This window comes from Myxine glutinosa, chromosome 11, assembly GCF_964187855.1.
Source record: "Myxine glutinosa chromosome 11, kmMyxGlut1.1, whole genome shotgun sequence".
Classification (NCBI taxonomy): domain Eukaryota; kingdom Metazoa; phylum Chordata; class Myxini; order Myxiniformes; family Myxinidae; genus Myxine; species Myxine glutinosa.
In genome coordinates this window covers 57,882,717-57,910,110 of record NC_136271.1, presented here as the reverse complement: position 1 = coordinate 57,910,110, position 27,394 = coordinate 57,882,717, and the positions used below count along the sequence as shown (strand labels likewise).

Sequence of the window (27,394 nt, the reverse complement as noted above, 5' to 3'; positions counted from 1 at the left end):
GACAAAGTTATGGCACTTTGAAGTTTGGTAGGGGACATGTATTGCAGCGCAATACTCAGAATGCTTGTTAATCCACGTTTTCATGTGGGATCAACTGGGGCGTAGCCTCGCCTGAGTCTTCACGAACCGGCTGGCCAGGCCTGACGTTCGACTAGTTATTGCAGGAATTCGGCCACGATGCTGGCGATAGCTCGCCTACTCTTCGCTAATGACCTCTTTGGATCTTTAACATACACCATTTAATGTTAGCGGACGCCAGACGAGATGAGGGAACTCCCAGGTTAATGTCCATCCGAGGGTCGGCACACACATTAATTGATGAATCACCCTGCCTTTGAAACACCAGGATGACAGTTTATAGCTGGGTCGGGATTTGAACCCAGGCTAGATAACTCAGAGGCGAGGATGCATACCTCCAGGTTGGCCGACGCGGCCCTGTGTACACCTAACACCAATACCCATTGAGTATGTTATATGTAGACATATATGGTCTGTTTATTACTCTCTGGCCATTCAACTCAGTGGCGAATCTGCATTTGCGAAACCCGTGATACAATCGCGAATCTGGCTTAGCGAAACCAACCTTTTTACTGTTTAGGAAAAATATCTTACGGGAAGTTGGCATTGTCGTATTGCTGGAGGTGTGTTGTACCTTGTCCCTTGGTCCTTGTTTTGTGGTCTGGGGCGGACGGCCAGCTGCACTGGGACGATATTGGTAAACTTTCGCACTCTCCTGCTTCCCTTCCCTTGCCTTAGGCTTAGGCTTATCACTCACCTGTCGTGTCCCCATGCTTCGATCCTCGGTTTGACTCACTCGTCCTGTAACGGTCCTCGTGGTCCGCGGTGCACCCTCTCCCTGCACGTGTATTCGGTGTATGGGTCGTGTTCCGATCAGGCTTACAACCGACGGATTAATGATCTTTATTACAACGGTAAACTAGTCGGGATCGGCTTCAGGATGCTTTGTCGATCTCCGCGTCGATCAGCTCCTGCCCCTGGTTGACCTGTACAGGGCACCTTCGTTTCGAGACTTAGTGCGGAACAGACAAGACATTCGGACGTTCGATCGAACGTGACAGGTGTCACGTGACCGTCAATCAGACAGGATCCAGATCGACTCAGGATCAATAATTGCCTTGTGGACCCCCTGATGATCATTAAAGTGACATGTACAAGTCTGGGGGAAGTCGACCACGCTGAGTATGTTTGAGTGAAGAAGAGGAAGCGGCACACCTTGTATATGCCGGATGGACAGGGTAAATGATGCAACCATGCTGTCTCTGCCAGGGCTTCGGGAAGCAGTGCAGGAGAGGAATGTTCGGGGAAATCTGATCATGAAGTTCATCAGAACACAAGTCATGGAACTATCCAGCTTGATATCATGTGTTAAACCAAATGCAGTAGTTTAATTACAGACAGTTCTATTCTTTTCCTGGACCTAAAAAAATTGTCTGACAGGGTGGTGCCAATGTAGACACTTACCTTTGAGCTGTCTAGCCTGGGTTTTATTACCTACTCGACTATAAACTGTCGGATTGCTGACTTTCAATTCGATTCCCACGTTCATTTATTTATTAGGCCTATTTAATTATTTATAAAAACATATAATTCATGAATTTCCAAAATAAAAAAATGACAGGTCCGTCTACTCACAGGCACATTAAACCAGTCCCCCCCCCCCCCCCCCCCCACACACACACACACACCCACCCTCTCCCTTTCACTCTCTTGAGGTACCTTAAGGCTGCGCACATGACGAGGACAAGCACTACACTGAGCAACAGGGCAAGACTACATGGCATCACGAGGGCAAGGACAACACTGAGCAGCACAAGAGCAAGCATTACGCTGGGTTTCATGAGGGCAAGCATTGCACAGTATCACAAGAGCAAGCATTACACAGTATCACAAGAGCAAGCATTACACAGTATCACAAGAGCAAGCATTGCACAGTATCACAAGAGCAAGCATTGCACAGTATCACAAGAGCAAGCATTGCCCAGTATCACAAGAGCAAGCGTTACACAGTATCACAAGAGCAAGCATTACACAGTATCACAAGAGCAAGCATTGCACAGTATCACAAGAGCAAGCATTACACAGTATCACAAGAGCAAGCATTACACAGTATCACAAGAGCAAGCATTGCACAGTATCACAAGAGCAAGCATTGCACAGTATCACAAGAGCAAGCATTGCACAGTATCACAAGAGCAAGCGTTACACAGTATCACAATAGCAAGCATTACACAGTATCACAAGAGCAAGCATTACACAGTATCACAAGAGCAAGCATTACCCAGTATCACAAGAGCAAGCGTTACACAGTATCACAAGAGCAAGCATTACACAGTATCACAAGAGCAAGCATTGCACAGTATCACAAGAGCAAGCATTACACAGTATCACAAGAGCAAGCATTGCACAGTATCACAAGAGCAAGCATTACACAGTATCACAAGAGCAAGCATTGCACAGTATCACAAGAGCAAGCATTACACAGTATCACAAGAGCAAGCATTACACAGTATCACAAGAGCAAGCATTACACAGTATCACAAGAGCAAGCATTGCACAGTATCACAAGAGCAAGCATTACACAGTATCACAAGAGCAAGCATTGCACAGTATCACAAGAGCAAGCATTACACAGTATCACAAGAGCAAGCATTGCACAGTATCACAAGAGCAAGCATTGCACAGTATCACAAGAGCAAGCATTACACAGTATCACAAGAGCAAGCATTACACAGTATCACAAGAGCAAGCATTACACAGTATCACAAGAGCAAGCATTACACAGTATCACAAGAGCAAGCATTGCACAGTATCACAAGAGCAAGCATTACACAGTATCACAAGAGCAAGCATTGCACAGTATCACAAGAGCAAGCATTACACAGTATCACAAGAGCAAGCATTACACAGTATCACAAGAGCAAGCATTGCACAGTATCACAAGAGCAAGCATTGCACAGTATCACAAGAGCAAGCATTGCACAGTATCACAAGAGCAAGTGTTACACAGTATCACAAGAGCAAGCATTGCACAGTATCACAAGAGCAAGCATTGCACAGTATCACAAGAGCAAGCATTGCACAGTATCACAAGAGCAAGTGTTACACAGTATCACAAGAGCAAGCATTGCACAGTATCACAAGAGCAAGCATTGCACAGTATCACAAGAGCAAGCATTGCACAGTATCACAAGAGCAAGCGTTGCACAGTATCACAAGAGCAAGCATTGCACAGTATCACAAGAGCAAGCATTGCACAGTATCACAAGAGCAAGCGTTGCACAGTATCACAAGAGCAAGCATTGCACAGTATCACAAGAGCAAGCATTGCACAGTATCACAAGAGCAAGCATTGCACAGTATCACAAGAGCAAGCATTGCACAGTATCACAAGAGCAAGCATTGCACAGTATCACAAGAGCAAGCATTGCACAGTATCACAAGAGCAAGCATTGCACAGTATCACAAGAGCAAGCATTGCACAGTATCACAAGAGCAAGCATTGCACAGTATCACAAGAGCAAGCATTGCACAGTATCACAAGAGCAAGCATTGCACAGTATCACAAGAGCAAGCATTGCACAGTATCACAAGAGCAAGCGTTACACAGTATCACAAGAGCAAGCACTACACAACATCACGAGGGCAAGCACTACATTGGGTGTCATGAGGGCAAGACTACACGGCATAGTGAGGGAGAGTGCAGGCACTACACTGGGCATCACAAAAGAAAGCACTACAGTGGGCATCATGAGGGAAAGCACTACACTGGGCATCACAAACTAAATTGCCAAACTAGATTATCCTGCCTTCAATTCCATGTGATACCATGCCCAGCCAGCTTCCAGCTAGCCTTTCAATATTGCGCATTGTGTGGTACGATGTGGTGTTTCGTACGCAGCATGTGGCTGCTTGGTTGCATCATTTTCTGGGGGTGCGGTTGTGTCACTAATGCTGTTTACCCTGGTCCCCAATACCTGGTACTCAATTTGCCGACCTCGGAAGGATGACAGGCTGAGTCAACCCACCTGATATTAATTCATCGGCATGACAGGGGCTCAAACTCAGGACCCGAAGATCTCAATCCAACCACCTTAACCATTAGTCCAACACCAGGCTTGTGGTATGATGTAATTGACAGGTATGATAGGGCCTTCATAGGTGAAAACAGTATTGTGGAGTGATGAGTCCAGGTCCATAAGTCTCACTTCTCAGCTTTCTAGCCTGGTTTTGAATCCTAACAACACAACAACAACACAACAACAACAACAACAACAACATGCATTTTAAGGCCATTTTCCCTGCTAGAGCGGGGGTTAGCCTTGCGGTCCCCATGACAATCTTCTCCATTTTGCCCTATTTTCTGCATCTCTCCTTGTTAACCCCCTTGCCCGCATTTCTTCTTCCACCATCTTTAGCCAAGTCTTTCTCGGTCTTCCCCGTCCGCTACTTCCTTCTACATTAATTTCCATCACTCTTCTCAACCAGTCACTTTCATCCTTCCTCAACACATGACCAAACCATCTCAACCTGTTCCTCTTCACAGCATCCATCACAGGCTCTATTCCCATCATCTTTCGCAATTCATCATTTGTCTTCCTCTCTCTCAACGATACTCCGCACATCCACCGAACCATTCGCATTTCCATTTGAATCCTAACCCAGCTGTAAAGTGTCTTCCCGGTGTTTCACAGGCAGGGGAATTCAATGTGTGTGCCGTCCTTTGGATGGACCTTAAATGCGCACGCATCCTATCTGTCAGCATCAGTTTGTGGCCATTAATGATCCCACAGTGTTCTTCATGAAGACCGATGATCTGTACCAGAAAATGGCATATCAGAATTGATCAAAATATGTCCATGTGACAATAAACCTGTTTATCTTCAAGGTAGCCTGAGACTTTTGCACAATACTGTATATTTTGAGCCTGGATGGGGGTGGGGTGGGAGTGCATATAGCAGAGGACGAGGTAAGCATTTTACATTAACTATGGTAACTTGGTATCATGGAATGCCATGGCCTTCCAGAAGAGCAGATCTACAATATCTGCAGTTTGTCAAGAACTACTGCAGCAACAACTCGTAGTGAGAGCAATATTACCTTTCACGTTGTGTTGATTCAAGTGGAACCATAGCACAGATGTTAAGGTGGCTAAACAATTGGGTTTAGTACTCGAGGCTTGTTCATAAAGACCAAAATTGATGGTGGTTACTCTGTGATCTGAGTCGTAAAACAGTCTCCGTATGAAAATGTACAATCCTGTGGAAAAGTTTGGGTTATTCCAATGATATCCATACTTAAGGGTAAATTCATCAAATTGTCACTGATAACAATATTATTATATATGTGTTTATTATTGTTAAGTCTAATCTCTATTCTTGCATTTGACAAATTACAGCTCACAGATCTAAGTCGAAGTTTGACAGCCAAGTCACAGCACTGTCTGTTGTTCGGTGGATTTCTCGAAACCCTTCATCAAATTACTGTCGGTGACACTCATTCACAATGTGATGGATATTCTGATCTGGGTGACCACAGTCACATGCTGAGCTGTATTTGAAATTCCATTTGTGGAGGTGGTGTGATGTTCTTGCCTGTTGAGCGCAGACCCCTGTTTCTGGGGGAAGTCCAAACCTGGAGGCTCTTCTGTCGGATCACCCACCAGGTATTTGTTAGCAATGTTGTTGACTGTCCAGAGATTATTTTTGTTTTGTTTTTTGTATGCAAGATCGAGGCTCGTGTAAGAGCTAACATTAATGACAAAAAAAAACAAAAAAAAAACGGACGCATAAGACGAAATCAAGGGAGCGGGAGACGAGATGGGGAGAGAGGGGGAAGCACAAGGGAAGGGGGAAGCACACATGTACAACATTTGAGAGCAGGGACATTGGGAGATCTGTGGGAGGTAGAGGGCATGGGGGAAGGAGGTGTGGGAAGTGGGGTGGGGGAGGGAGAGGTAAAAAAAACAAACACATGGACACTGCTAGGACTTCCAGGAAAGAAGCCTAACGGAATTTCAGAAATATTTCAGAATTTCAGAAAAGGAAAGGTGTTTCAGAAAAGTGGATCTGGGGTGAATTAACAGGGGTAGAAAAGATCAAGGTTTTGGATGGGGGAAGATAAGAGATGGTGGTGAACGGCTGTTTTAAAGACCTGGAGGGATGAGTGGGATTGAAGAGAGTGAGGGAGTTTGTTCCAGAGGCAGGAGAAAAGAGGAATGAAAGAGTGAAGATTGCACCACTTGTCATCTGTGTTAAATCCCACATCACTCAAAACATTTGCAGAACCCCAGAAAGGTTTGTGTGCCATGAGTCGCATATTTGGTAGATTCTGCAATTCTTTGTGGATTGGAAGCTCTGTGTTGGCTTTGATGCGGTCAAACTCTCTCAGCGTTCTTGCCTACTGGTGCACATCCTGGGGATGGATGTTGGACAATACTGGGAGCCACTGCAAGGGTGTTGATTTCACTGTACCGCTGATTATCCGCATCAGTATTTTCACGATAGTGTCCACGTGTTTTGTGTGGCTCCTCTCTGCTCAAACAGGAGAACAGCATTCCGCTGTAGATTATGCGCGATCAATGCTAGCAGTGCGACGAGTGTGTGCACTTGATCCCCAGCCGGTACTCGCTAGTTTCTGGATAATGTTTACCCTGATCTCACTTTTTTTCTGTGACCCGTTGTAAGTGTTCACAGAACGTGAGACTGCGATTTAGGGTGACTCCAAGGCACTTGGGGAACAGTTCATTGTTGACCAGCTTGTTAAATAACAATCTTTATAAATGAAACAAACTGCTGAAGGAAATAACAAGAACAATGTCATTTTATACTATCATTCAATACTTTGTGTGTCCACCCTTTGCCTTCATGAGTGCCACCACTCTTTTACCCATACTTCCTGTATGAGGCTGAAGGACTCTGAAAGGAATATGGTGCCAAATATCCTGTAGTACTTCCCACAGTTCTGGAAGGTTAGTTTGGTTCCTCTTGTTCTTCTCTGTTTCCAGGTAATCCCTTATGGCTTTGATGGGACTTATCTCTGGACTCTGGGATGGCCATTCTAATCCTCGGAGCACACTAGCTGTAACCTTGCTCTCGAAATACTGTTTTACTCTTTTGTAAGTTTGTTTTGGGTCATTATCTTGTTGGAGAATTAATCCTCTTCCAATTAACTGATTTCCACAAGGCTAATTTAGATTTCCACTAATTAAATGAAATGCATGGTGATGCAGTATCTGCTTGTACTTCTCTTTTGTTAGCATTCCATTGATTTTAACAAGTTTCCCTTCACAAAAAGCTGCAATACAACTCCAGACAGTAACAGACCCTCTCCCATGTTTAACAGTATGGTGCAAACATTGTGTGTCGTAACATGCTCTTGGTCTTCGGGATATACAGTCACATGAAAAAGTAAGTACACCCCATGTAAAGTTTTGACTTTTTCAACATATTTCAACATACAGCTATTTGATCTTCATTTCAACAATATTGATAGATAAAGGTGATATAATATAACAAATATCATGAAACATTTACATTTTGTAGTCCATTGTATAATTTAAATAAACATAAATGCAAATTTCGCATGTGGAAAAAGTAAGTACACCCCTACATTTATCACTACTTCAAATACCAAGAATTAGAGTCAGGTGCACAAGCTCAGGTGTAAATGATTAGAACATCGTTAGAGAGGATCTTGGAGGAACCTGTCTTATTTAAACCTCAGACATTTAGTTTGGTTTGCTCTTTGTTGTTGGAGTGTGTGGCGTCACCATGCCTTGATCAAAAGAGCTCTCTGAGGCCTTCAGAAAGAAGGTTAAAGATGCCTACGAGTCTGGGAAGGGATTTGAAAAGATCTCCAAACAATTTGAAATCGATCATTCGACTGTCCGGAAGATCATCTACAAGTGGAGAAGATTCAAAACAACTGCCAACTTGTTCAGGCCAGGCCACCCCAGAAAGTTCAGCTCGAGAGCAGACCGCAAGATGCTGAAAGAAGTCTGTAAGAACCCCAGAATGTCATCACGGGACCTACAGGTAGCTCTTGCCACTGTTGATGTCAAAGTGCACGAGTCTACCATTAGAACGAGTCTGCACAAATTTGATCTACATGGGAGGTGTGCCAGGAGGAAACCTTTGCTGTCCAGAAAGAACATCAGGGCAAGACTAAAGTTTGCCAATGAACACCCAGGCAAAGACCAGCACTTCTGGAACAATGTGCTCTGGATAGATGAGTCAAAGGTAGAGCTATTTGGCCACAGTACCAGAAGACATGTTTGGCGAAAACCAAAGACAGCATTTGACCACAAGAACCTGATACCAACTGTAAAGCATGGTGGTGGAAATATTATGCTTTGGGACAGCTTTGCTGCATCAGGGCCTGGGCAGCTCACCATCATAGAATCCACTATGAATTCTTCATTGTACCAGAGGGTGCTTGAGGTTAATGTGAGGCCATCTGTCGGAAAGTTGAAGCTCAACCGAAGGTGGACCTTGCAACATGACAATGACCCTAAACATACCAGTAATTCCACCAAGGAATGGCTGAAAAGAAAGAAATGGAGGGTTCTGGAATGGCCAAGTCAAAGCCCAGATCTAAATCCCATCGAGATGTTGTGGGGGGATTTGAAACGAGCTGTGCATGCAAGAAACCCCCCAGACATCGCACAGCTGAAAGAATTCTGCATGGAGGAGTGGGCAAAAATTTCTCCCAGTCGATGTCAGAGACTGGTAGACAGTTATAAGAAACGCCTACTTGAGGTTGTTTCTACCAAAGGGGGCAATACCACCTATTAGAGCCAACGGTGTACTTACTTTTTCCACATGTGAAATTTGCATTTATGTTTATTTAAATTATACAATGGACTACAAAATGTAAATGTTTCATGATATTTGTTATATTACATCACCTTTATCTATCAATATTGTTGAAATGAAGATCAAATAGCTGTATGTTAAAATATGTTGAAAAAGTCAAAACTTTACATGGGGTGTACTTACTTTTTCACGTGACTGTAGAACTGGCATCTCTTCCATCCAAAGAGCATCTAAAGACTCCATCTTCACTTTGATTCCTCAGATCAGAATACCCAATCCCATTGTGCAGTTGCCCAATCTTGGTGTCGTCTTGCACATTTCAGTCTTTTCACCTTATTCTGTGGTCTCAGCAGCAGTTTCTTTGCTGCAACTCTGCCATGGAGACCTGCTGCAGCCATCCTTCTGCACACAATGCTGGATGAGATGTTAATGTGCAGACCTGTTCTCATTTCATTTATTAGCCACTAACTTTATTTTCTTCTATGGCGTAAGCTGAGCAACTTCAAGTGTCTTTCCTTAGGGAGGTTCTTCTGGTTCTTCCTGGCCTTTTCTTATCTTCTACCAAACCCGTTTATTTCAGGCATTGCTAAGTACCTCGCACCATTTCTTAAGCCTTTCTGCTATTTTCTTCATTGTGTGCCCTTCTCACAAAGTCTGGGTCGACACAGGCTATCATGTGGAAAGTTGCTTCCTTGGCATCATTCTGAACCAACTCATGGACATTCGAGCAAGGGAACAAGCTTATTAAAACTGATTTCACATATGAACTAATTTGCTATTTTTATTGTGGTTTCTTGTCATTTGCATTAATGTAACTGGTGTTGATTTCGTAAATACTTACCTCCGCCACCAGAGGTGGACAGAGGTTATGTTTTCACCCCTGTCTGTCTGTTTGTCTGTCTGTGAGCAAGATATCTCAAAAAGTTGTGGACGGATTTGGACTAAATTTCACAGAGAGTTAGTATATGTGACACGGATGAAATTATTAGATTTTGCTGAAGATCTGGATTCAGATCCGGCTAGTATAATTTTTAAGCGATTCTTCACCATTGAGAGATTGGGCCGAAAACGATAAATAGCAGGATATCTCAAAAAGTTATTGACGGATTTGGACAAAACTTAGTGGAGAGGTTATGTGTGTGACAAGGACGAATCAATTTGATTTTGGTGAAGATCTGAATATGGATTTGGATATAATAATCACTTAATTTTTAAGTGATTCTTCACCATTGAGAGATCGGGCGAAAAGCGATATATAATATGATATTGTTACATTTGTAGGGGGTAGGCAGTGATTACCTTATTCCAGGTAGAATTGCATTGGTCGTGTGCTCCGACTGTCATGAAGAAGAAGAAACCCCATGTATCATAAGTAAGGATCCGGTAGACTGTATGTCGTGTAAGAGCGTATCATCGTTCCCATCACGAGGGGTGGGGTTATGTTAATTAGTTAGGGATTATGGGTAATTAATCCCCTGTATGTAATGGCCTCTGTTATTTTTCCTCTGTTCCTTATGACACCAGCAGCACACATGCATAGCAATAAATCGTGCATTTCTAACACAAAATAAAAGTGACCGGATCAAGACATTGAACAATACCGCTGGCGCTGCCAGCAGCGACATCACCACATCAAGCAGGCAGGCCCAGAAGGCAACACCCCGAAGAGCAGTGATTGGTCAGGACACGAAGAACGATGAAATGGCACTAACTGATAGGAGCGGACATGCAGATGTCGTTGGATGACGTCAGAGTCTTGAGTACAAAAGAGTTGGAGGGCGGACATTTTCTCTCTTGACTTCCCCTTTGACTTCCTCTCATCTTATGGGTTTGGTGGTGAGCGTTCGTCTCACCGACACCTTGGTTTCTCATGGCTTTTCTCTCTCGGCATCTGGAGTTCATAAAGAGCAGTCACAGATACGATGCCTCTTGAGTCGGACTTGGAGGTGCTTGTGGAAGGCGGGCGCATTTGCATGCTTTCTTGGCGCGGGGTTCCGATTGAAGGCACGGCCGCATTTTTCTTTTTCTTGGCACATCGGTGTTGGTGAACAAGATCGACAGGCACGAGCGGGGGCGAGTGGAACAGGCGCGGCCTGCTGACTTTGCGCTCGGCGGCGAGAGATGCAGCCTGCACAGGAGGCCTAGTTCCCGCTCGCAGCATCACAGCCTGTGGTTCCCGCGCAAGGACGTGGAGGCCTGTGATGATCCGGGACGATTCCTGACAAGGTTAAAGAGACGTTCAGAGCTAAGTGCCCACAAGCTAACGCATTTATTTTCACAGTTATTTTTACCCTTGTCTGTATTCGAGTCTGTATGGGGACGTCAAATTTAGAAATCATAGTTTTTATCGTGCATTATTTTGTTTCCGGAATTTCTTTAAAGAAAGCCGGTATTTTTGTACATTTTAATTCCGTGTCGGTGTGAGTTAATCATTGCTGGTGCGAAGATTGCCGGTGGACCCATGAAGGTAAGCGCTTGTGGCTCTTCCCTCCCACTCTTCCCCCCGCGCGTATAACGAAGGTCTGCCGTTGGATTGAACGCCTTGGAGTTAAAGCTCGTTTGGTCATCCGTATCGCCCTGCGGTGTTCACTACAGGGTAGAACTTTCCTTCCCATCTGTTCCCATAATTACTCTGCTTCTTGGGATAGGAAGTCCCACAATCGGACCGTGTAATCAGTAACGTTATTGGCAGAGACACCAGTCGAGCTCACTGATGTGTCGGCCGAACATTAGGGCAATCACCCTCAAATTGTTTTACTACTACATCAGAAACACTCTCCTCTTGTCTTTTCGCAGGTGCAAAGCCAAATTGAAAGTCATTTCTGGCTCATTCCTCTGATTATTTAAAAATCGATATAGCCTGGTCCTAATTTGGCACAGTTTACTCAATATTATGGGGAGGGTGTGGGGGTGACATGTCTACTCACTGATATAATTATATTTTTAATATCTCCCTGTAAGTTGACTTTAAGAAAACTTTCATTCCACTGTTATTATGATTCAATTAAGTTTAATAATTTATTTAATTAGCATATGTGGGAAAATTACATGCCCAGACTGGGAATTGAACCCAGGTCTCTGGTGAACCGTACCAGTGCTCTGCTATCTGGGTGACCCTGACCAAGCATGCAATTTTACCACATATGGACCAAGCATGCAAATTTGCCACTCTTTCGTAGTGTGTTTGTAATAGCGGACATGGATTTGCCCCTGTTGGAGGAAGACCCTCTCGTGAGCAGGCCGTTGGTGCTCCTTTGGCTGGCAGCGAGTGCCCCGGAAGCAGTAACGGAAAGAGAGTGCCAATTATATGTGGGAAAATTGCATGCTTGGTCAGGGTCGCCCAGATAGCTCAGATGGCAGCGCAATGGTACGGTTCACCAGAGACCTGGGTTCGATTCCTGGTCTGGGCATGGAATTTTCCCACATATGCCAATTAATTAATTATAATCCTGTTCATTTATTTAATAATTTACTGTGCACCGATGGCCCACTAAATATTTGCAGGTGCCTTCTGCTAGTATGCTTCATTTTCGCCCCTGTCGTACAGGAAATACCCCCAAAAGCTTATTTGCATACTTCTAATAAATAAACCTGACCAGGAAACTGTGGAAGACCAAAATGAGAGAATTACGTTAGCCCGTGATTGTGTTTATATTGATGATGATGATGATGATGATGATAGTGATGATGACCACTCCTTTTTGCACCGTGATGATGCATAGGGCTGTCGAAGCAGTTTCAAAGCTATTGGGCACAATCCTGGATGGGTCGTTACTCCGATGCAGGATACTCAAATAGCTCATTCATCCCAGTAAGCTGGTACTCATTTTGCCGACCTCAGAAGGATGACAGGCTGAGTAAACCCCACCTGGTGTTAAATCAACGGCATGACAGGGGCTTTAACTCAGGACCATGAGATTTCAAGCCAGCCACCTTGATCATAAAGCAACACCAGGCTTTGTGTTTGCATTACTGAATTTCAAAAAACCTGTCACGCCGATCGTGGCGATCGTACATTTAGATGGCACGGGTGGTGCATTCACCTCGTTTTACAGGTTTTTATTTGGCAGATTATCGTTTATTTTGTATGATTGACTAATTAACTTTGGCCACGTTTGTTTCCCAGCAACCCAAACGCTGCTCCATGAAGTGTGGCGAACCGAACCTGCACTTCGTGTTCCTCTTTATTTTTCTGCTCAGCGGAGCAATCTGCGGTTTTGTCGTCTTTCTTGGGAGTCAACTGCAAGAAGGGGTCATGCGGGCCCCAACGCACTTGGATCTACGACTAGCAGAGTGCGGAGATTACCCCTCGGAGATATGCCGCGCGTTGTTTCAGCAGCGGCCTCTCTCCATGACATTTGGCAAGATGTGCCAGGTGCGGCTTGACGTGTGCAGATTCAGCATTGTTATTGATAACACTCCTTCAATTGACCATGCACTGTGATGATCTACTTTTGTTTGTTTGACTAATTTTGCACCTAAGTATTCCAGAATACAACTTCCAAGGTCATTACTCCGCTGTATTGCAGATGGGTAACACTTGAGTGATATACTTACATTTGAAGTACAAGGGCCGGATATACCTCTGTTACTGCTGGGATAATTAAATACATGTCAAAAAGAAATGAATTTATCATCAAACATTGCTAACACCGAAAAAGGGGAGTGCCTTGGCCGACGTTACACAACATGGTCAAGGATGGTTGTGGATGCCTATTACTATTATTATTATTATTTGGTTATTCCTACAAATTTGGAAAACTTTCTCAGAAATGAATTCTTACAGTGGGTCCCAGTGTCCGGCCGTCCGGCCATACAGTATTGTCGTGTGACTACCATGTGTGGTGAACAAGTAGTAAAAGTGTAGGGTGACACAGATGACCAAACGAGCTTAACACTCCGAGGCGTTTAATTCAATGGCGGACCGTCGTTATACGCGTAGGGACCAAGTGAGTGAGAAGCCGAAAGTGCTTACCTTCACGGATCCCACCGGCAGTCTTCAAGCCTGCAATAAATTAACTCAAATGACACGGAATTAAAATGTACAAAAATACCGGATTTATTAAAGAAAATGCCGGTCACAAAATAATGTACGATAAAACTATATTCCGAATTGGAGTGCTCCCACACAGATCCGAATACAGACAAAGGATAAAATAACTGCAAAATAAATGTGTGGTTTGTGGCACTTGGCTCTAAGCTGCTATGGAATCTCGTCAGGAATGGTCAAAGATCGTCGCGGCCTTGGCGGGAATTGCACGCTTTGCCGCGCAGCTCATGGGTGGGAAAACCAGGCCTCCGTGCACAGTTTGCTCTTCCAGCCGCGCTTATCCTCACGATCTTGTTCGGGACACCGCAGTTCTCGGTCCGCAGCTCTTTCTCCTCACGATCACGATCAAGATGTCAGAACACGACTGCCCATGATGAATCTCCCTTGCGCAAGAAGACAAAATGTGACCGTTCGCTATGGGATCCAGAACAAGAAGAAGCGAGAGGATGTCTGCACATGACCATTCACCACCAGATCCAGAACCCAAAAGACAAAATGTCCGCCACTCCAATTATTTTGTACTTGAGGCTCTGACATCTTCCCACAACGTCTCCGTGTCCGCTTCTATCAGCGAGTCCCATCTTACCAGTCAACAACAACAACAACAACAGGCATTTTTAAGGCCATTTTACCTGCTAGAGCAGGGGTTAGCCTATCAGGTTATCTTACCAGTCCTTGTGCCAATAAAATCCCGGACCAATGACTGCTCTTCTAGGCGTGGCCTCACAAACCTGCCTGTCCTGTGTGCTCACCAAGTAGGTGTTATCAGCGATCGTGCTCAATCTCTTGTTTCCGGTTGGTTTTTATTTTGCGTTATTAATTATGGTGTCGATTGCTTGGCTTGGCTATGGTGTGTAGTGTGGTGTCATAAGAAACACAGGAAAATATTACAGAGGCAATTACATACAGGGGGTTAATTACCCATAATCCCTCGCTAATTAACATACCCCACCCCTCTCATGGGGACGTAGATACAAGCTTACCCCACATACGGGCTACACAAATTTCCTACTTATTACATGGGGTTTCTTCTTCTTTACAACAGTCGGAGCACACCAATCTATACGCTCTACCTGGCTCTTAGGTAATCATTGTCTACCCCCTACAAACGTAACAGTATGTATGTAAGTACATCTATTAACATTTGACTAAAACATCTCCTCACAAACTACCTGACCAATTTGGAGCAAATTTGGTACAATACATCAGCACAGCAAGGTCTCATGGAGTTGTGCTCCCCATCCAGATCTGCCCATTTAAAGTGGTTATAAAGGGGGGTTTTGCCCCAAATATTGGTATTTCATTCAAAAAATTTCTTCTCAGAAACCGACAACCGGATCCAGATTAAACTGGCCATTTGGCATCGTGACCATGCCCTAACCTTAAGCCATATCTCCCCTAGAAAGGGAGCGATGTGCTTGCTCCCCTCCTTAATCCCTCATATTCACTAAAGTACATTTTCCTAACAAATTACATGACCTATATGGACCAAATTCGGTACGATACATTAGAACATTAAGGTCTCATGTGAATGTGCTCCCCATCCGGATCCGCCCTTATAAGTCTGAAAATTTTGGTTTTCACTTCAAATTCAGGTAAGTTATTTTAAAATCTTCTCAGAAGCCATGGGCTAAACACTGTCAGTCCCCCACGGGACCTCACTCACCCTTTTTATCATGTCATAGACTGTGTGTTGTGGTCCTGTGATTCATATTTGTGAGACTTCTTGGTATGTAGAGCTTAAAAAGACCAACAGCCTGATTGAGTCATCCCTGTAATTCACTCTTGGTGTATCAAACTGGTATCCTAACTCACCCTTGATCCAAAATTGCAAATCCAGAGTATGGAATTACAAGGTTATTTGATTAATTCAATTAACAGGGATTTACTTACATAATCAAATTTGCCTACGATGGGCATTCATTCGTTTATTCTTTTTACTTGTTCTCTTTATTCGTTATGCTTATTTATTTCTTTATTCATTTATTCTTTTTGACAGGATCTTTACCAAACAGACCCGGAGTCTTCGAATCTGCAGGGGTCGGTTGACTGCAGGCAGTATATCCAGAAACGAGGCTACATCACACAGCCGATGTCCGAGGAAGAGAAAAACTTTCCTCTAGCTTTCGTGATAACCATCCACAAGGACTTTGCTACCTTTGAAGTCCTCCTCCGCAATATATACCACCCACAGAATATATACTGCATACACGTCGACGCCAAATCAGAGGAGAGCTTCAAGCAACAGGTTTGTGATGTGTGTGATGGTCCTCGAAATTCAAGCAGCCACACTATTACCGTACCATCCCATGATGTGGTTAGGCAAATGCAATTTCCTGTATTATAAGGAAATGCCAATTTTAATTTTAGGTTGACATTTGATGCTTACCAACAATATTGTATGATAAAGCTAACTTCGAAGCATTTCATTTGTGCATTTCTCTTTTTTTCATCTTGACTCTAAGATCGAGGGCAAATGATTTGGCTTTCCGTGTTCCACAGGTCTCCAGCCTCGTGGAATGCTTTGAGAATGTTTTCCTGGTATCTCGCAGTGAAGACGTGGTCTATGCCGGTTTCTCCCGGCTGCAGGCTGATATTAACTGTCTGCAGGACCTCGTGGCCGCCCCCACGCCTTGGCATGTCGTTTTGAACCTTTGTGGGCAGGATTTTCCCCTTCGCACCAATCTGGAGATCGTCCAGCTGCTTTCAAGTGTCCGGCGGCAACAAAATATAACGCCAGGCATACCGCAGCCAAAGCGCATGGCTTACCGTACGAACAATGCTTACCAGGAGCACCTGGCGGTAAGAGGTAGGCCAGGTAAAATCCAGCTGATTGGTCGACGGAAAGATCCTCCGCCACACAACCTGACGCTGTTCTTTGGCTCGGCATACTATGTGTTGACAAGATCTTTCGTGAGCTTTGTGCTCAGTGACCAGCGTGCCCTGGACCTGCTGGACTGGTCCAAAGACACCTTTAGCCCAGATGAGCATTACTGGGTGACGCTCAACCACCTTCCTGGTGCGCTTTGTTTGTTGAGCCATAATTTTGGTGAAGTTATTGTCGTCATTAAACTTTGGGTTTGGCTTATCTGTTGTTTATCAATATGTTATATAGAATTGGTAATATAATTGTACAATTCCTGTTGTGGTTGGGAGCTCACTGAGATACATCTGCACAATCAAATCCGCTTTGCACATGTCGGAAGCCTTTTCTGGACTTTAACAGCTTGATAAAATTGTTCAGTGGAGACAGTTAAATGCAAATCTGCTGACATTTTCCAGGAAACGTCTAATTACTGAAACAGGCAATTAGCTTGATGTTTTGACAGACCACGTGCTCATTTTGGCGGCAGGGTTGCAGTCAATCTCAAGAGCTCCTTTTGCCATATCCCCCATCTTCTCTCCCCCCCTCCCCCTCTCCCCCTCCTTCAATATCCACTGAATATATCTGGAACGGTGTTCCTCTCCACTGGATCGGTGTCGTGTTGAAGCTCTGGAAGTCAACAATGACTCTGCTATCCTCCCAATCCATATCTCTCTCTCTCTCTCTCTCTCTCTCTCTCTCTCTCTCTCTCTCTCACTCTCACTCTCACTCTCACTCTCACTCTCACTCTCTCTCTCTCTCTCTCTCTCTCTCTCTCTCTCTCTCTCTCTCTCTCTCTCTCACTCTCACTGTCCATGGTTGTGATCAATCGGTTGCGACACTTCAGACCTTCCCCAATCTGGTGGAATCCCAACCCCTATTTCCCCTAATGATTCCCACTCTCTGTGAGACAGTATCATGTCCACCGTCCCCTCCAACCTTTATTGCTCTTCTCCAGCTCCACTTAGCTCCTGAGATAATGTACCCTTCAAAGTACCGGTATCTGTCTCCAGGGAATCGCCAAGGTACTGCCAGGTCTCGAAATGTAATTGTGTAGATTGGTCTGTTCTGCTGTCCACCATATCTTCCACCGATTGATCCACCATCTCTCCATCTACGGACATAATGCCTTGAACCCATTTTTCAACACTTGACTGTATGTCCATCACCTGTTGATACCTTCTCGAATCCAGTCGTCTTGCCTTATAGTTCAGTTCATGTGCCAGAAAGACTCACAGTTCATGTGCCAGAAAGCAAATTGCCTTTCCATCGTGCAAAGTCATTCCCAAGGACCTTTAAAAAGAAAATTCAACTGGACTCCACTTCCCTGTCCATTCATGGTGGAGATACCAGTTTTTTTTAAATTAATGTCTGTCAAACTATGTTCACACATCCAGCATCATATATGGTACCTGCATGAAATATTTAACAATCACTTCTGTAATGGTGCAGTTCCCCCCTAAGATGTGAATTATATTCGTCTACAATCTGTTTCATCGAACAAAAACTGTACATCAAGATTGTCTCATAAACGGGTTGCTTTTGCCCCCTCCACCCTAACAGAGGCGCCCGGCAGTGTTGGAAGCAACGTAACGTGGCAAGGCAATGTGAAGTTGGTAAAGTGGAAGGACCAGGAGAAACGAGTGCACAATGGCTGCGGAGGTAAATTGTTACCTTTTTTTTGGTGCTTTACAATATTTAAAACCCTTTTGATGTATTTGTGGTTCTGGTGGTTATTTTGATCTCGTCAATCACCCTTGCAATGTCGATTTACCTTTGTTGAAGTGCTGGGCATTTTTGATGTTTTATTTAAATGTTCTAATGAAGATCCACTTCCAGGACGCTACCTTCATAACATCTGCGTTTACGGCCTCGGTGACCTTCCGTGGCTCGTCAATAAAACCCATCTCTTTGCCAACAAGTTTGAGGCGCAGACATACCCTCTGGTGCTGGAATGCATGGAGAGATGGCATCGTGGCCGGTTGGTGGATCAGGCGCTCTCCAAAGGGACACTTGTTCCTTCTGACAATTTCACGGTGTTCTTAGGTCCTGTACTGTAACCGTGTCCAATGTCCACGAAGCATCGACGGTGCTCGCTTTTCCACATCAACTTGAAGGCAGATGTTTCCCCACACATTGGTGTGCATGTGTTTTTATAGCAACATGCCTCGCACAGTTGTTTAGGGAACGCAGCGTTTCCCTTTTCCTGTATATTTGCATTCACAATGTCCGAGACACCTCGTTATCGAGTCTAATTGTCCGTGTAAACCGTCATATTGTATCGACATTGCCATGATTTGGTCTCCTCTTTTACTTCCTCTCCCTCCTGCCATTTTTCGATTTGATTGACATACTGGAGCACTTTAAGGTATTCCTGCGTGAAATTAAGAGTGCTAGCCAATCCCATATGCAGAAGAATCTCCTCTTTCCCCTTACCCCCAACCACCGGTGTATGGCCGGGTTTAGAGCCATGCTCTTTTGGTAAATACAGAGCTGGAAAAATATGCACAACTTAACATAAAAAAATTGATTTTTATTAACTGGTGATATTTATTCAAATGTGCATATGCATATGCAGTTAACTGAGCATAGGAAAAGGCCATTGGGCCCATCGTATCTGTGTTAAGTCCCTTGCCTGCACTCTCAGTATAAAAGCAGTATTCTCTAATTGTGTCGCATGTGTTGTTGGTGGTTGAAGGGGGTGGAGAGAGAGGGGTAGTAGGAGTGAGTGTGGGGGTAGAATCGACAGGTAGGAATGGATGTGTGTGGGGGTGCAGGGGGCAGCAGGGCACTGAGGAGAGTGACAGATAGAAGGAAGATGGGCAAGTAGGGAATATATAATTATTTCAATTTAATTATTTTTTGCAGGATAATACCTGTTTACATTTATTTAGATATATTGGATGCATTGCAATAATTAAGTGGTATTTTAAGCTCCCTTTCTTCCAGTGTGTAAAGATCGGTAGCTATGCTTAATTGTTGGAAAATCTAACAACATGTTGAGTTTTCAGCTGAGTGACTAATTTGACAGATCAAATAGACATTTTTTTCGTTCTATTTAAGATGACTGTTGATATTTTTGGCTAAGTATATTTTGTCTTTAGTATTACCAGATGTTAAAGCCTAATTTGATTTAGCCTTATTTGATTTAGGATTAGCAGGAAGTATGACATCAGCCTCGGATGATTTACTTCACTACGTACAACCGAGAGAATATTGTAGTAGAAAAGGAGCAGCCAACCAATAAATAAAACTAAACTCTCCTCCAGCAATTTGAAATAACTAAGAAAGAGCAGATGTAGCATCGAAACATCACCACAAATTATTGTAATGTGAAAAATTGCACTCCCCGACTCCCCGAGTCACGGGGCCCTTTTATAATACTCGAATGGCCGACGGTATTGAAAGCAAGTGCGCTCCATCTGGTAACGTAAAGTCTCCATCTGATTTATAATGAACACCCACAATTACGGCTGATTAATAGGTACGATGACATCAGCATTAGGAGATGTGAAGCAACAGCACGTGTTATCATGAAATAGTGCTGGGCCGATATCGGAATCGGTAGTCGGTGCAGGCCAATATCGTTAATCGGTACAGGCCGATATCGGAATCGGCAATCGGTGCAGGCTGATATCGGAATCGGCAATTGGCACAGGTCGATATCGGAATCGGTAATCGGTACAGGCCGATATCGGAATCGGTAATCGGCACAGGCCGATATCGGAATCGGTAATCGGCACAGGCCGATATCGGAATCGGTAATCGGTACAGGCCGATATCGGAATCGGTAATCGGCACAGGTCGATATCGGAATCGGTAATCGGCACAGGCCGATTGGAGTCGGTGTGAATGCCGATTACCAAGTACAGTTGTGCTGTATACAACCCAAAAACCTTGAGTAGCTTTCACACTTGTTTAGGACAAATTTCAATAAACAAATTTTGAAAAACAACATTGAATTGTAGATGTTTCAAAGGAGACATGCATAAACATTATTCTTTATAAACAGCTGGCAGTCGTCGGGTGATGGGTAGAAAAAAATTGGTTCTGTAGTTTGAAAACTCGATCGTAGCTCTTACACGAGCCTCGATGTTGTATACCAAAAACAAACAAAAAAAAAACATGTTAATAGGGCAAATAGCTCGGCAATCGGGACAGAGGAAAACCCGATCGCTCGTACTCTGCTGAGGTTAAAAGGTAATACCTACTCTACCTACTTCCTGGCAGAGTTTGTCTTGATGACATATGTTCCAGGCATATCTGAGCACATCAAGGCGTCAGTTAAATTTAATTTTTCACATTTCAAAGGCAGGTCGACAGTATTCTGGGCCCCAAGCAAAAGGGGGCACATTTCACATGCGCTCTTTAACAGCTCCATTATACCACGTTAACTTATAGGTATGTTAAAGTGCACACTGCGTTTCCGGTGGCCTTGAAAGTTTTGCTGCACAATGCCGAAGTCCAGCATTATTTGGAATTATTTTTTAATTAACCCGCTTGATCACACTTTGGCCGATCAATGTACTTACTCTGTACACGATTGTTCAGAACGGAAATCCCTTTGTAACACGGGGACTCCCTGTACTGTATTGGTATAAAACTTGCTTTTCACACGACCAAATGAGTATGAAACTCTTCACTTTATATCCGTCAATAGCTTATTGAACGAGCGAGCACAGGGAAGCTTATCTACTATAAATGGATTGTGTGTGTGTGTGTGTGTATGTGTGTGTGTGTGTGTGTGTGTGTGTGTGTGTGTGTGTGTGTGTGTGTGTGTGTGTGTGTGTGTGTGTGTGTGTGTGTGTGTGTGTGTGTGTGTGTGTGTGTCATGTTTTTGTGGAGTTCTACTGGAGCCTTCTGATGTGGAATGTGATGCACTGAAATGATCATTATGATCTCCTGAGTTGATTAGGCTAATTATCCTGCAGTCGCAAAGCGAATATCATGGTTAAACAATCGATTGTGTCTGTCCGTGTGGAATACATACGTGCGTGTTTGCATTTTTCATAAAAAAAATTCATTTTCTCAGCAAGCGTTGGTCTGATCGACACTAAATTTTGCAACATAGGAGCGCCACCTGTCGGAATTTTTGTGATAATTATGACGTCATATGTCCGTCACTAGAACGGGCGCCATCTTGGAAAAACTTTGCACCTCTCTATGTCCAAAACTGCTCCATAGAAAAAAATTGAAACATGGTGCGTTGTAAGGTACACCCATGGGGAATAAGATATGTCAATGATGATGACATCAGTACATTCATTATGACGTCATAATTTGACAAGTACAATGCTTGAATCGATCAGTGAATGAATGAATGAATTATTTGTAACTGTTGGTCCGATGGGCACAAACTTTTCACCATAGGGCGCCTCCTCCTGTAGAATGTTTAGTGATAATTATGACGTCATAGGTCACATGTACGGGCACCGTCTTAGAAAAAAATTGCACTTCTAAATCTCCAAAACCACTCCATGGAAAAAATGGAATCATGGCTCATTGTCAAGTACTCCCCATGGGGAATAAGTTATGTTAATGATGATGTCATCGACGCCTTCGTTATGACATCATAATTCGACAAGTACAATGCTTGATCCAATCAGTATGAATTTTCTTTTTCTCTGCCACTGTTGCACTGATGGACACGGAATTTTCACCATAGGAGTTCCTCCTGTACATTTAAAATGATAATTATGACATTGTAGGTCACGTGGTGTAGGTGCCATCTTGGAAAAAAACAAAAAACATTGCACATCTTTATCTCTGCAACTGCTCCATGGAAAATTCTTGAAGCATGGCTCATTGTAAAGAACTTTCCATGGGGAATAAGTGTTAATAATGACGTCATTGTGCCTTAATTATGATGTCATAATTTGACAAGGACAATGCTTACTCCGATCAGTTTGAAATTTATTGAGTGTGATCTACGCAACAATTATATTAGAGAATGGAAACTTATGATGTCATCGGTCATGTGGTCTGGCAGCCATATTGGATCAAAGAAAAAAAAACTTAAAACAAGAAGTGTTGGCTTGCACCAAGTTGACTGCTAGTATTCTATGACAAGTAAGTATTCTATGAATACCATCTAGTTAACTACAAATAATCCGGAAGAATACCCATGTTTCTAAAAGCGTGCCATGTTAAGGTGTATAGAGCAGTTTAATCGAGCCTTTCATGGCATTCCAATTACAAAATAAATCACAAAAAGAATGATAGCATTGCAACAAAGCATTTATTAATGAATACTGGAGCTTTCCAATGTGGAATGTCATACACCAAAATGATCTCGTGAGTTGATAATTAACTACAAATAATCCGGAAGACTTCCCACGTTTTAAACACATGGCATGTTAAGGTGTATAGAGCAGTTTAATAGGTCCTTCCATGGCATGGCATTCTAATTACAAAATAAGTAACAAAAACAATGATAGCGTTGTAACAAGGCATACATTAATTAATACTAATAGTATTAACAACAATAATAATAGTATCATTTCACAATAATAATAACATATGCATAATCCCACCCACCCATCCCCTGACTCCCTGCCCGGACCCAAGCTCATCTGGGCTTGGTGAAAGGCAAGCTAATGCTCAAGCACTACAGCACTCAGGTATGCTACAAGGTAATGAAGACCAATGCATATTTCGTCCAATGGACCAACGGGTCCACTAATTCATTTAAAATGACAGGATGCTGTGCTGTTCGATAGACCAAATGACTTGGAGAAGGGATTTTAAATGTATCGATTCACAGCCACTCAATAATGTCATTCGCGGGCACAGCCCCGATCCGGCAAGGTATCCACTTCATGTGTGCACAATGCACTATGACGTCGTTATTTATCATTTTTTAATCGGTATCGGCCGATTATTTATTTATGTAATTTTTTTCTAATCTGTAATCGGTTATAGTCAAATTTTCCAATTGGCCCAGCACTATAATGAACTCTGTCATGTTTTACGTGCAACACAAACACATGTACAACCTATGAAAAGTAAAGCAGTTCACAATATATCTCACTGAACCTTACCATTACCTCGGATAAGCAGGTGGAGGGATGCAGAGACTAAAGGAGGAAACGAAGTTTTTGTTGGGATATTTTTACGAGCTCTTTGATGTTGTCTTGTTCTTCCATTGCTGTAAGTGTAGCTCGGACACTGCTCACATGTATCTCTCACGTCACGTGATCGGAAACGGGATGTAACCCGGAAATGTAGAGCCGAATAGCGAGGAAGTTGGACTCGCTTTACTGTGGCAGCACGGCATGGCTTGCATAGGCTGACATTTAATTATTCGGCCGACGCTGAGCGAAGCGACGTCGAGACCGCTTATTCTTAATACGTGAAACACCCTGCAACCCATGCCTACAGAAAACAGACTTTTTGGAACGCCGGCCGCATTTTCCATCCAATCATCATGTAACTTTGTTAAACAATTCTCCATGAGTAGGAGCTCCTATTAGTCAGGTTCACTATGTCAATAAATTATATTTCATTCAAAATCATGGTAGATTAGCAAACCTATACATTTTTGGAAAGGTTATAGCATAAGGAAACTAAAAATCAATCTTTACATTTGGAGAGATACCTGTATGGCGGCCATTTTTGGATTTTCAAAATGGCCACTGTAAAATACATATTTTGTTCTATTTCTGCCTCTAATTACCCTAAAAACTTTTTAAAATATACTAAATCTATATTTTCAGGGACAAGGAATCCAATGAAAGTATCAAATTAGTGCTATGGGGAATGGTAAGACACGAATCAAAGGTTTTGAATTGCAAAATACTGTCTTTATATTTGCGATAAGTTGCATAATCAAATACATGTTATCATTTTGTACAGGCAGTTAATAACATCAAAATGTGTCACAATAATTCATATCACCAAACATAAACAGGCAGTCAGCAAAATCATATATACACATGCAGTCAGTATAACTTCACATCTACACAGGCAGTCAATGACAAAATATACACAGGCAGTCAATGGCATCAAACATACACGATTACAGAATATGCCATTTAGAGTTCGTCATCACTGTCCTGTGTGTCGTATCCGACAATATAGTCCGCATCGCTTTCACAGTCCGTTCCACACAAGCAAAGGTCGGTCAAATTGATTGGCAAATCGAATTGGTCGATCGAATCGAATTCGATGAATCGAATCGAATCGAATCGATCGAATTGGTCGAATGGTCGAATGGTCGATCGAAGCGATTGGTCGAATGGAATTGGTCGAATTGGTCGAATCGAATTGGTCGGAATTGGCAAATGTAAACATTGATTTTCAGATTTTCCATGTAATAACGTTTCCAAAAATGTATAGGTTTGCTAATCTACCATGATTTTGAACGAAAAAACATAGTGAACCTGACTATATGGTGAAAGTTGTGTGCCAATCATTCAAGCAGTTGCAGAGAAAACAAATTTAAAAGCGAATAAAGGTGAAAAAGTAAGGACGGAAGGAAGAAAAGGGATGGTTGTGGACACCTATTACTAGTTGATGTTATCTCTATTATATATAGTTTGCCCTGTTCCTGTGTCGAGACTTATTGTTGGAACTTATTGTTGGAATCACTATATTTCATTGGAATACTATTATTGCCGCCGTGTAATAGGTTCAGCCTGTTCCGTTACTTTTTATCATTCTACTTGTCAACTTGTTCTATGTCAGTTTTTATTTACACTTGAATTAATAATCGCACAGCGTTTATCCCATCATATTGCACCAAGGACCGCAGCACCGTAATATCTATAAACCGAAGGAGTTTTTTGAGTGTAATGAGTTGTGCAAGGAGTTGTTAGGTTTATTGAAGAGCGTAAGGAGTTGAGTTTATGCGGTGCATATTCGGGATTTGTGGTGTGGTGTAAGGAATTAGGGAGTTTTAGGGCTGAGTGTAAGTAGGTTTGGGTGGGGTGTAAGAAGTTTTGGGTGGGGTGGGAGGAGTTTTGTGTGGGGTGTAAGGCGTTTTGGGTGGGGTGCAAGGCGTTTTGGGCTGGGTGTAAGGAGTTTTGGCCGGGGTGTAAGGGGTTTGGCCGGGGTGTAAGGGGTTTTGGTCGGGGTGTAAGGAGTTTCGGGTGGGGTGTAGGGAGTTTTGGGTGGGGTGTAGGAAGTTTTGGGTCGGTGTAAGGAGTTTTGGGTGGGGTGTAAGGAGTTTGGGGTGGGTGTAAGAAGTTTTGGGCGGGGTGTAGGGACTTTTGGGTGGGGTGTAAGGATTTGTCGGGGTGCAAGGAGCATTTCTGAACAGAGCACTTTTTCCCCCATTGCAGGGTAATGTGTTTCCTCTGTGTTTGTCTGTTGAACAGATTGTGATTTTTGATGCCATGGAGTTGCATCAGTGGAGGGCAAAGAGTTGAGGTGAAAAACATGTGAAAAATCCAAATTAATATTTGCATATTCACGAGCATAATCTCTCATGTTCCTTGTTCTACAAGCAGCTGTTTGTTTTTATTTCCATTTAACCTGCAAACCCAATCGTGTTACGTTTTTAATTCATCCATATATATCTATTTTAACAATTGCGCTTTGTATTCATGCACAGCGTTTGCAATCAAATTACTTTACTGTACTTTGCTCGTCTTTGACGACTGTTTTTATTATTTCATTTTTTTTCACAAATGCTTATATGTTAATAATTTGCTTTGTTTGGTTCTTGTAACCTCAACAACTGATTCTGCAAGGTTCATAGTAGGAGTTCTCAACGTATCCACCACCAAGGGCTGCAAAGTCAAATTGATTTGAAAAGTTACATCTTTTGGTCGATTTTAGTGATCTATACGATGTCTATGGACATTTACGATCACTTATGATGTCGTTCTCGATGGACATCTATCTCATTTCGACTGTTGCATCGCGCAGCAATGCAATGAAAATTTAAAAATTCCAATAGCCGGATCCGAATCCAGATCTTCAGCAAAATCGAATCATTTCGTCCTTGTCACATACGCTACATTTCTGCCAAATTTCGTCCCAATCCGTCCGCAACTTTTTGAGATATTTTGTTCACAAACGGGCAAACAGACAAACAGACAAACAGACAGGGGTGAAAACATAACCTCCATCCACCTTTGGTGGCGGAGGTAAAAATCCAAACACGAAATTTTGAATTTTGAGAATAATGTCATACCTAGTCCCACCCATTCACTGATCGCACCTAATGCACCCAACGGTTCACGGTTTGAGAACCCTCAGTGTAGAAATGTGCAAGACTAGGTACTGTTGGTGTGCATCGGTCAATGGATTGCACCGATTTCATCCATTCACTTGTTTGTTAATTGACACTCCATTAGGACCTCTTTTGGAAACGAAACGTGCAGCGAGTGAGTAATGTGTTATTTATTCTGTTGAACAATGCAAAAGAGCAAGAGCTATGTGCACATGTATGTGGTGTGCTCGGGTGTTCAAATTTGTGTTCGTTGTGTTCAAATTTGTTCACTCAAAAACTGTCGAAAAGTACACTCGTTTAGGAATAATGGCTGTTATTCAACTTTGAATTGCACATGTCTGTTAAAAATATTTTAAAAAATGTTTTTTTTTTTTGTTTTTTTTTTGCACATGTCTGTGTCCGTTAATGTCTGTGTCAATTGCACATGTCTGTTAATGCCATTATATCAAAATAAATACTTTTCAATCTAC

At 43.0% G+C, this 27,394-nt stretch overlaps 1 protein-coding gene across 3 annotated transcripts; it reads left to right on the top strand.

Moving 5' to 3' along the window:
• The first annotated feature begins 566 nt into the window (after positions 1-566).
• On the top strand, positions 567-27,394 carry GCNT2 (glucosaminyl (N-acetyl) transferase 2 (I blood group)). Of its 3 annotated transcripts, XM_068130678.2 has the most exons (8): positions 611-715; positions 5,417-5,683; positions 12,961-13,209; positions 15,884-16,132; positions 16,387-16,903; positions 18,311-18,409; positions 18,587-18,728; positions 26,065-27,394. In XM_068130678.2, exons 2-8 carry the CDS (start codon positions 5,603-5,605, stop codon positions 26,069-26,071), a joined length of 1,344 nt encoding a protein of 447 aa, XP_067986779.2. In that variant the 5' UTR covers positions 611-715; positions 5,417-5,602; the 3' UTR covers positions 26,072-27,394. The 3 variants fall into 3 exon arrangements, with proteins under 3 accessions (XP_067986778.2, XP_078642810.1, XP_067986779.2); XM_068130677.2 differs by lacking the exon at positions 26,065-27,394 and having other exon boundaries at positions 567-715; positions 18,587-19,415; XM_078786684.1 differs by lacking the exons at positions 5,417-5,683; positions 26,065-27,394 and having other exon boundaries at positions 590-715; positions 18,587-19,415.